This window comes from Apodemus sylvaticus, chromosome 2 (assembly GCF_947179515.1).
Source record: "Apodemus sylvaticus chromosome 2, mApoSyl1.1, whole genome shotgun sequence".
In the NCBI taxonomy this organism is placed as follows: Eukaryota; Metazoa; Chordata; class Mammalia; order Rodentia; family Muridae; genus Apodemus; species Apodemus sylvaticus.
Window position 1 is genome coordinate 107842757 of NC_067473.1, and position 10952 is coordinate 107853708.

The window sequence follows — 10952 nt, forward strand, 5'->3', positions numbered from 1 at the left end:
AATCTTTCCAGAAAGTGTGAAGCAATAACAGGCTTCCCCTGGGCATTCACTTCTGCTGTGAACAGTATTTTATTCATGAAGTTGTGTTCATGCATTTGATACACTGGTATTGTGGTCCAATTTTTCTCTGTTCCACATTTTCTTTTAAATGTCAGTTATGGAATTCATATTGAATATTTTATTATCTCCCTTTTATCTTTCCCAAGAGTTCCAAGAAGCAGAGATCACATCACATGGATCAGTAAGAGTTCATTCAAGGGCTGTAAGAGATTCTTTCCATGCCAGCATGTAAAAATTTACAGGTTAACAACAACATGCACAAGAGATGTCATCACACTGAATGTTATCACACTATAGTATGCAAGTTAAAGCACATAGACATTGGAGGTATTTTACATGTATTATAGTCAGTTGCATAGCTAAATCCTTTTTCATAACTGTAAAGTTACATGTCTAGAGTCTTCAAGTTACAAGATTGGTAAATCATGGCAGCAGAAACTGGAAAGTGATACACTCTCTGTCTTTACAAAATGGTGCTTTATTAGTAGCCCTCAAGATTGATTAAAGGAACAAAACACATGAAAGAAGCATTAATAGTAATGATGATGATAAAATAATAATGATAATAAAAATAATCAATCTTCTTGGACCAGAGAGATGGTTCATCAGGTAAAGGTGCTTTCCACCAAGTCTGATGATCTAAGTTCTATCCCTTGACTCCAGAAGGGAATTGCCCACTGACCTCTTCACCTCACCACAATGAATGAACGTAATATTTTAACCATTGTTTTCCTTACTCGATGGTTTCTGTAGGTTTTATTTTGTTTTTCTTTGATTGCTTTTAAGTATATCTCCTAAAACCTCCACTGGTAATTGCTGAGAAAACCAAGACATGGGGCAAAGAGTATCTCAAAAAGACTGTCAGAAATCTGATCATCGAAAGAGACATTAGCAGGGGGATGGAATGAAATGAGTAAGGACCAAGGACCGTAGTGTTGGAAAGAAGAAGACAGGAAAACTTTCTCTCTTTGCTGGAGAGTAACAGAAACTTATGCTGAATTGATTCCTTCAACTCTGTGGAAAGAAGAGCAGTGATGAACATAGATATTCAACTAAAGACGTTCTTTGCAAAGCCCTGAAGGGATTGCTTCATGTCCCCGGATTGGTTATTTTATTGGTTATTATGTGAGAGAAAACAGGTAAAGACAAGGATGAGTTATTATGGTTAAAAAAGAAAAGAAACAGAAAATGATAATTTGGAAAGTTCTCTGCCTTCAAAGATTGCAAAAGAGGCCCAAATTAAAATAGTTACTTTCTGGAAAAGTTGCTGGAAGATGATGAATTGCTGTTTATCTTTAAAACTGTGGTCACCTAGGAGGGGAGATCCCACCACCAGAAGATACCCACCAAGTCCCCAGACCCTGCCTGGTAGCTAGATTCAGAAGCTGTTCCGCTTTGAGGTTTCAGGTCCAACTTTAAGATTCTAACTGATGTTCTTTTCCAAATAGGTTAACGAAGACTAACTCACATGATATAGAACGTCCCAATAGCACCAAACAACTTACAAATATGAGACAGATCCTTTGTTGAAGGATTTCCCTGAAGGCCCCTTCTTTTGGAAACTCTCACTTTAAGGAAATCTTCCAACCTTCCACCCTCCAACCCCTTTTTTGAGTCACCATCTTATAATGTACCCTGGTTGACCTGGAACTCATCAGGTCTGCCTCTGTCTTCTGAGTTTAAATATTAAAAGTAGAAGGAGCTGCGGAAGGAGGGAAGCCCCCCTGGCCATACTCACTGCCTGCCAGGACAGAAAAGGATCACTAGGTACTGTATCACCCTGAGCTTTAGATCTCTGGGGGGTGCAAACCGCCAGGGTCCTGCCTGCACTCAGGAACTGAGCACATAGGCAGTTCATCTGCAAACCAGTCCATCGTGGGACCTGTGTCCTATGTGAGAATCAACAGAGGGAGTGATCCCCACCACAACATCTTTGCTCCATAATAGAGCAGACAGAGAACACCTGGTTGACCTTGACAACCTAAGTATAACATTGCTTGAGGCAAGACTGAGAAGGGCTCCAAAGGCACAAAAGAGGAAGGCAGCATATCAGTAATCTGTGCCAGAGGAAACCCAGTCATCCAGTGTTGCAGAGATAACCTTAAAGATCCACAGTAGGTTGAAGCTCCAGCCAGTGACAATAATACCATCTAACACCTGGGAGAACTAGATGGCTAAAGGCAAACGTAGGAACATTCCTAACAGAAACCAAGGCATTATGGCAGCATCTGAACCCAATTCTCCAACAATAGCAAGTCCGGGATACCTCAACACACCAGAAAAACAAGATTTGGATTTAAAATCACTGGTCATGATGCTGGTAAAGGAACACATGAAGGACATACTTAAAGAAATTCAGGAGAAAATGGATCAAAAATTAGAAGCCCTTACAAGAGAAACACAAAAATCATTGAAAGAAATTCAGGAGAATACAAAAGCCAATAAGGAGGAAATACAAAAATCACTTAAAGAAATACAGGAGAACTTTGATCAACAGGCAGAAGTCATGAAAGAGGAAACATAAAAATCTCTTAAAGAATTAGAGGAAAACAAAAACAAGCAAATGACAGAACTGAGCAAAATCTTCCAGGATCTAAAAACAGAAGTAGAAACAACTAAGAAAGCACAAAGGGAGACAACTTTGGAGATAGAAAACCTTGGGAAGAAATCAGGGACCATAGACACAAATATCAACAACAGAATACAAGAGATAGAAGAAAGAATCTCAGATGCCGAAGATACCATAGAAACCATGGACTCAACAGTTAAAGAAAATGCAAAATGCTAAAAGCTTGTAACCCAAAACATCCAGGAAATCCAGGACACAATGAGAAAGCCAAATCTAAGGATTATAGGCATTGATGAGAGTGAAGATTTACAACTTGAAGGGCCAGCAAATATCTTCAACAAAATTATGGAAGAAAACTTCCCTAACATAAAGAGAGAGATGCCCATGAATATACAAGAAGCCTACAGAACTCCAAACAGACTGGACCAGAACAGAAATATCTCCCGTCACATAATAATCAAAACCCCAAATGTACTAAACAAAGAAAGAATACTTAGGGCAGTAAGAGAAAAAGGACAAGTAACATATAAAGGATTAGAATTACACCATATTTCTCTCCAGAGACCATGAAAGCTAGAAGATCCTGGGCGGAGCTCATGCAGACTCTAAGAGAACACAAATGCCAGCCAAGACTACTATACCCAGTGAAACTCTCAATTACTATAGATGGAGAAACCAAGATATTCCATGACAATACCAAATTTACACAATATCTTTCTGCAAACCCAGCCCTACAAAGGATAATAGGGGGAAAACACCATTACATTGAGGGAAACTATACCCTGGAAAAAGCAGGATATTAAGCTTCTTTCATCAAACCCAAAGAAGATAACCACACAAGTATAAAATTAAAATCAAAAATGATAGGAAGCAATAACCACTACTCCTTGATATCTCTTAACATCAATGGACTCAATTCCCCAATAAAAGGACATAGACTAACAGACTGGTTACAGAAACAGGACCCTACATTTTGCTGCATACAGGGAACACACCTCAGTGTCAAAGACAAAAACTACCTTAGAGTAAAAGGCTGGAAGACAATTCTACTAGCAAATGGTCCCAGGAAACAAGCCAGAGTTGCCATTTTAATTTCAGATAAAATTGACTTTCAACCTAATGTCATCAAAAGAGACATAGAAGGTCACTACTTGTTGGTAAAAGGAAAAATCCAACAAGAAGAACTCTCTCAATCCTGAACATCTATGCCCCAAATACAAGGGTGCCCTCATTCATAAAAGAAACTTTACTAAAGCTCAAAGTACACATTGCACCTAACACAATAATTGTGGGTGACTTCAACACTCCACTCTCATCAATGGACCGATCAGGAAAACAGAAACTAAACAGGGAGACAGTGAAACTAATTGAAGCTTTGGACCAATTGGAGTTAACAGACATATATAGAACTTTTCATCGCAAAGCAAAAGAATATACCTTTTTCTCAGCACCTCATGGTACCTTCTCCAAAATAGATCATATAGTTGGTCATAAGACAGACCTCAACAAATATAAGAAGATTGAAGTAATCCCATGCCTCCTATCACATCACTATGGAGTAAAAGTGGTCTTTAATAACAGTAAAAACAACAGAAATCCCACATACACATGGAAACTGAACAATACTCTACTCAATGATACCTTGGTCAAGGAAGAAATAAAGAAAGAAATCAAAGATTTCTTAGAATTTAATGAAAATAAAGGCACAACATACAAAAATCTATGGGACACAATGAAAGCAGTGCTAAGAGGAAAACTCATAGCTTTGAGTGCCTCCAAAAAGAAATTCAAGAGATCATACACTAGAAGATTAACAGAACAACTGAAAGCCCTGGAACAAGAAGAAGCTAATTCACCCAAGAGGAGAAGAAGACAGGAAATCATCAAACTCAGGGCTGAAATCAATCAAGTAGAAACCAAGAGAACCATACAAAGAATTAACAAAACCAAAAGCTGGTTCTTTGAAAAAATCAACAAGATAGATAAACCCTTAGCCAAACTAACCAAAGGGCACAGAGAACGTATCCAAATGCTATTCCCATAAAAATCCCAACCCAGTACTTCATAGAGCTAGAAAGAGCAATTCTCAAATTCATCTGGAATAACAAAAAACCCAGGAGAGCTAAAATTATTCTCAACAGTAAAAGAACTTCAGGGGGATTCAGTATCCTATACTATAAACTTTACTACAGAGCAATAGTGATAAAAACTGCATGGTATTGGTACAATATCAGGCAAGCAGATCAATGGAATAGGATTGAAGACCCAGAAATGAACCAACACACCTATGGTCACTTGATCTTCGACAAAGGAGCTGAAAGCATTCAGTGGAAAAAAGATAGTCTTTTCAACAAATGGTACTGGTTCAATTGGAGGTCAGCATGCAGAAGAATGCGAATCAACCCATTCTTATCTCCTTGTACTAAGCTCAACTACAAATGGATCAAGGACCTCCACATAAAACCTGACATACTGAAACTAATCGAAAAGAAACTGGGGAAGACCCTGGAGGACATGGGCACAGGGGAAAAGTTCCTGAATAGAACACCAATAGCTTATGCTCTAAGATCAAGAATTGACAAATGGGACCTCATAAAACTACAAAGATTCTGTAAGGTAAAGGACACTGTCAAAAGGACAAAACGTCAACCAACAGACTGGGAAAGGATCTTCACCAGCCCTAAATCTGACAGAGGGCTAATATCTAATATATACAAAGAAATCAAGAAACTAGAATGCAGAGAACCAAATAACCCCATTAAAAAGTGGAACTAAACAAAGAATTTTCACATGAAGAACTTTGGAGAGCTGAGAAAAACCTTAAGAAATGTTCAACATCATTAATCATTATGGAAATGCAAATCAAAACAACCCTGAGATTTCACCTCACACCAGGCAGAATGGCTAAGGTCAAAAACTCAGGAGACAGCAGGTGTTGGCGTGGATGTGAAGAAAAAGGAACACTCCTCCACTGCTGGTGGGATTGCAAGATGGTGCAACCACTTTGGAAATCAGTCTGGTGGTTCCTCAGGAAACTGGGCATGACACTTCCTGAGGACCCTTTTATACCACTCCTGGGCATATATCCAGAGGATTCTTCAGCATGCAATAAGGACACATGCTCCACTATGTTCATAGCAGCCCTATTTGTAGTAGCCAGAAGCTGGAAAGAACCCAGGTGTCCCTCAATGGAGGAATGGATACAAAAAATGTGGTATATTTACACAATGGAGTACTAGTCAGCCATTAGAAACAATGAATTCATGAAATTCTTAAACAAATGGATGGAGCTGGAGAACCTCATACTAAGTGAGGTAACCCAGTCTCAAAAGATCAATCATGGTATGCACTCACTGATAAGTGGATATTCGCCTAGAAACTTTGAATACCTAAGACATAATCCACAAATTAAATGATATCCAAAAAGAATGGAGGAGTTGCCTCTGGTTCTAGAAAGACTCAGTGCAAGAGTATAGGGGAATTCCGGAACAGGGAAGTGGGAAGGGGTAGATGGAGGAACAGGGGGAGGGAAGAGGGCTTATGGGACTTGCGGGGAGTGGGGACCCAGATAAGGGGAAATCATTTGAAATATAAATAAAATATATATCAATAAAAATTTTTCTTTTAGAACAATTACTTTTCCAAGGGGCCACTTTTGAATGAAAACCAGTAAAATGAAACATTTCAGACTGAATTTTTTTCCTATTAGTTCTATTGTATCATTTTGGAGGTGATACTTCTTACTGACTTCAAGTTTCGAAGACTGGAACCCATGGCAAGAATTGTATATTTAACTTAACCACTTATAAATTAGGGAATGAAACGGAGTGTTGCAATTCAGTGCTTAGAGGTCCTTGAAAGGTTGTTTTTCGTTGAATACATGACTTGCCACTTGAAAGTTACAGTGGTAGCAATACAAACAAACAAGATACAAAAACACCTAACAGAAGTTTTATGGAATATCCTGGGATTAAGAAAAAATAGGGAGCAACATGTATAAGAACAACTCTTTGTAAACTGTAAAGCATCATGCAAATATTAATTGTAAGAGAATATGAATGGGAAATTTACTTTGTAGTCATGTAGTACTTCTCTGAGACTGACAGAAATATCACTCCTCTGCTAGGAAACATGATGCTTTTAATGCTGAAGCCATACATACACAGTAAATAGAATTGACATGATTGTTAAGGATTTTATTGCTGTGTAAATACTAACAAAGTTTTTGCCATATTGGTAAGTGAGCTAGTCTATCAAACAATCATGCCAAGGGCAGTGAATTGGTACTGAAAAGGAGTTAGACTCCATCAAGAGGTATAGTATTTTGCTTTGCAATTACTCTGCAATTAAGAAGAATATGTGCAAAGCCCCCACAAAGAGGTATTGGCATAAATACCAACAACCACATAGTGAAAATTTATGTACTTGTTCAAAGTGGTTCACTTAATTTTTTAAAATAATGATTTTTATATTACCTTGCTGCTCATCTGTTCTTCTTCTCTCTCTCATACTATTGAAAGGTCTCTGTACTAAGTGCTAACTACTTCTTGAGGTCATATTTCCCCATTGACCTTAGTTTTGTTCATAAATGTTATAATGTCTGCCCTGAGGAAACTGTCATTTAATCTTAATGTTTTACTCCTGAGCACCTGTGTTTGAATATTACAGTGATTTCAGAAGTATTTATGTATTAGGATTTAAAGGCAATAAAATGCTTTCTTGGTGAACATAAAAAAATAATAAAAGTATGAGCCACCATGACTAATTTCATTCTGAAGACCCCCCCTTCAGATTTTAAAGGTAAGTCCTTTCCCTTTAATATCCTGTTAAGTGGTTTTTAATGTATTATTGTTTCTTTCTAATACATTCTCAACTCTCTCAACTCAAGGCTCAAATAGAGTTTCAAACTAATAAACTTCAATTGAAGTCTCAGAGTTTCTCCTAATAGACATCTTTCCTGAAGGGTTACTGTTTATCAGCTCCATTCCAAAACTGTTCCTAATTTAAAAGCGAGGCAACCTATTGCATAACCTGAAGGTCTTTTGCTGGTACCTTATATGAATACACAGTTCAAAGTATCAAGTCAATAAAGGGTGTTGGAACCTACACCTGAGGCATGGAGTTTCCTTGACCATTGCATCAGAAGTGTCTGGACATGGGAATATTTAAGAAAGACTTTCTGGAACAGATTATTCAACAGAATATGTTATCAAAGGTATACATGGGAAACCATGACATTCTTGAAAAGGTTAAAAACTTCTAGTTAAAGGGCAGAACTTAAAGGGATGACTGCATCCCTCATATTTGACCTGCAGAAACTCAGGCCATATATGTACATGAGCATTTATGGCCAGTGCTCCATGAAAAAAAAAAAACCTATTACTCAACAGGAGACTCTCAAGCCCCAGAGGGTTGTTCACAGGCCTTGGAATCCAGAGGCACTTGTTCACTGGAAGCTATAATCTTCAGGCTGGCAAAGTTTTCTTGTACTTCCTCATTTTTTTAGAGTTGGAATGTATGTAACTGAGATTGCCTGCCTCTCTTATTAATTAATTTCAGAAGACCATACATCATCCTTTCACAGGTAAACAGAAACTTTGATGGACTTATCCCTAAAAGACTCACATGAGTTTGGAGACTTTAAAGGCAATTAAATTGGTGAGACTTTAAAATGCAATTGAAGCTATGATGGTTGAGATTTTCAGAAACATGGGGACTTAATGAAAATGTTTTTTGTACATGGTGAGTACCCAGAAGCTACCCTGTGTCATGATGAATGATAACCCGCAGTCCCCTCAAAACAGCTACCTTCTATTGATGGAAACTCTAATCATGCTCTCTTAAATAGCAAAAGGCTTTTAAAGATGCAATTTCGTTAAGGATACAAAGATGTAGGTAATTTTCTAGTATATTCAAGTAGGCTCAATATAACAGAGTCCTAAGAGGATCAATATCAGAGAGGGTACATGAATATAGCAGAGACAAGGGAATGAAATGTGCAGATTCTATATTGCTGATGTCAAATATACAGGAAGAGGTCACAGAAGTCAAGAGGGTTCCAGGAGCTAAAAAAAGCAAGGACATGGTTTTCTGCTCAAGTATCCAGTAAGAATGCAGCCCTGCCTGTGCCTTGACTTTAGAATTTTTGACCTCTAAAACCATCAAACAATAAATCTATGTTGCTTGAAGCCATTAACTTGATGGTAATTTGTTAAAGCACACAGCACAAACCAATAAAAATAGCCTCAAGCTTCATGTGGCATAATGAATCTCTACAAATGCACCATAAAAGTTCACATTTTCATATTCCAGGAACTTAAGGGTTCAGATTGCAAAGGACGTTATTCATGAGACACTAAACATTAATTCTTAACACTTAAAATCCTGATGACATTCTGTGCTCTTGACAGTCACCTCATGGAAATGTGTTAACACAAAAATAGAGCAAGTGTCCAGTCTAACAAGACAGAGTTTGCCTTAGTAAACTGAGAGGAAAATAATGAAATGAATTTTCACTGCTAGGGAACAGTCAATAGTTTTTCTGACCTATGCATTTACATCTGAAAGTGATTGAGAAATCATTCATTTATACACTGAAACCACTGTTGCAAGTGAGGGCTCCCTTCACCAAGGGCCTCCTCTTTTGTTATGTCACCAGCTTAAAAAAAATCATATGAAGTGTGGCTAAAAGCTCCTTTAAGACATAGAAGGCAATGAGACAGTCCTCACTTGAAGAAATGATATGTACTTAGTATTCTGCATGATGGCAAGGTGTATCCTCTTTATAAATTTCAACAGTTTTGAGAGGATCATGGAACTCACCAATAAAAACAACACAGCAACAACAGCAACAACAACAAAACATAAGTAGTAAAAATCCCCTTACCTGTGTCACAAGTGGCTCCAACAGTCTTTCCACCGTGAGTGTCCGGATTTCCAAACTTTTGGGATCCCATTTTAAAATGATAGGTGAAGTTGCCGAAGTCATGCTCCCTGCAGGAACATATGGCATCCATTAGAAAGAATGCTCAAGGACAAATGCCACAACCATGAAGTGCAAAAGGAGTTCATCACACAAACCTAGAAGACGTGTAAAGACTGCTTTCGGTCTAACCCTGACAAGCCAGAGATGGGAAAACCTGAGCCAGTACTGTTGTGAAGTTCTTGGACCTGAGATATTTTGGAAGGTCCCTTAGCATTCTAGTATAGATCAGGACACTACAGACAGTACTTGTAGGAATATAATGTTAGAGCTCAAACCTGAATATGGCTCAAGTCACAATATCTGCAACAGACATTTACTTACAGACTCTGGTGGATGGCCTGCTCTAGACATGTTTGTGAGTCTCTAGATAAAATGCTTCCAGGTGTTAAATATTTCATGTGGTGTTCTAGCGTGCCTTCTGTTGCTGAGGCTACATGCAACAACCAAAGACAACTTGAGAAGGAACATGTTTATTTCAGTCAAACTATTGACTTTTAATATTTATATAACATGTTATATGCATGTTATATTGCCCATCATCAAGAGAAGTAGAGGAAGGAATGTTAGATATCACCTTGAAGAAGAAACTACAGCTTACTGGCTTTCTCCTGCTTTATTCTTCACTAGGTTTATTATATAGCCAAGATCACCTACCTGACAAGGGCAACCAACAGCTACCATGGAATAGACTTCCTCCCATCTATTAAAAAAAATAATAATCAAGAAAATACTCCAGAGACATGTCCAAGGGATCTTATCTGATAGGCACAAGTTTTCAGTAAAGATTCCTTCTTTCCAGGGCATCATGGTGACAAAGAGGTTTACTGCACCTTAGACCATAAGATGACATAAAATGAAATGTTAATCATTAAAAATCCTATTTCTCACCTATTCCCTGCTTGCTGCTTGGAATTCAGGGAGCCTGGCTTCAGTCTTATGAAAAACCTTCATTCTTAGGGAGATATGAGAAAAGGTCCTTGCTTCTGAAACATGGGTTATGACCCTCTTCTTCAAAGCATCTACCATTCTGCCTGTCTCTGGTGCTGGGGCCTCAACCTTCTTCAGAGCCTCTGCCATGTTATTGTGTATGTCTGTCAGTCCAAGGCATGAATAACTCCCCTAACCAACTCCTTACACCAAAAAATGTATTTCAGTGACCCTCTCAAACTCACATTCAAGAAATTTTAGGACCCTGATAATAAAGAAACATTTCATTCATTCATTCATTCATCCATTCATTCAGTGTTTAACATGTACTCCTTTGCTATCTACAGACAAAGGCTTGGATCTTGACCTCATGGAACTTATGCTATAAAACTGAAGATAGCTAAATCAGAG

The 10952-nt window shown here is 38.0% G+C and overlaps 1 protein-coding gene across 5 annotated transcripts in view; it reads right to left on the reverse strand.

Annotated features, from left to right (window-relative positions):
- The window catches only part of Ctnna2 (catenin alpha 2), a 1018271-nt gene extending 1008654 nt beyond the window's left edge, over window positions 1–9617 (reverse strand). For all 5 annotated transcript variants that reach the window (XM_052174030.1, XM_052174029.1, XM_052174028.1 and 2 more), the window contains exon 1: window positions 9516–9617. In XM_052174030.1, the coding sequence (XP_052029990.1) occupies window positions 9516–9617 (102 nt within the window). The remainder of the gene's footprint in view (window positions 1–9515) is intronic.
- Window positions 9618–10952: the final 1335 nt, after the last annotated feature.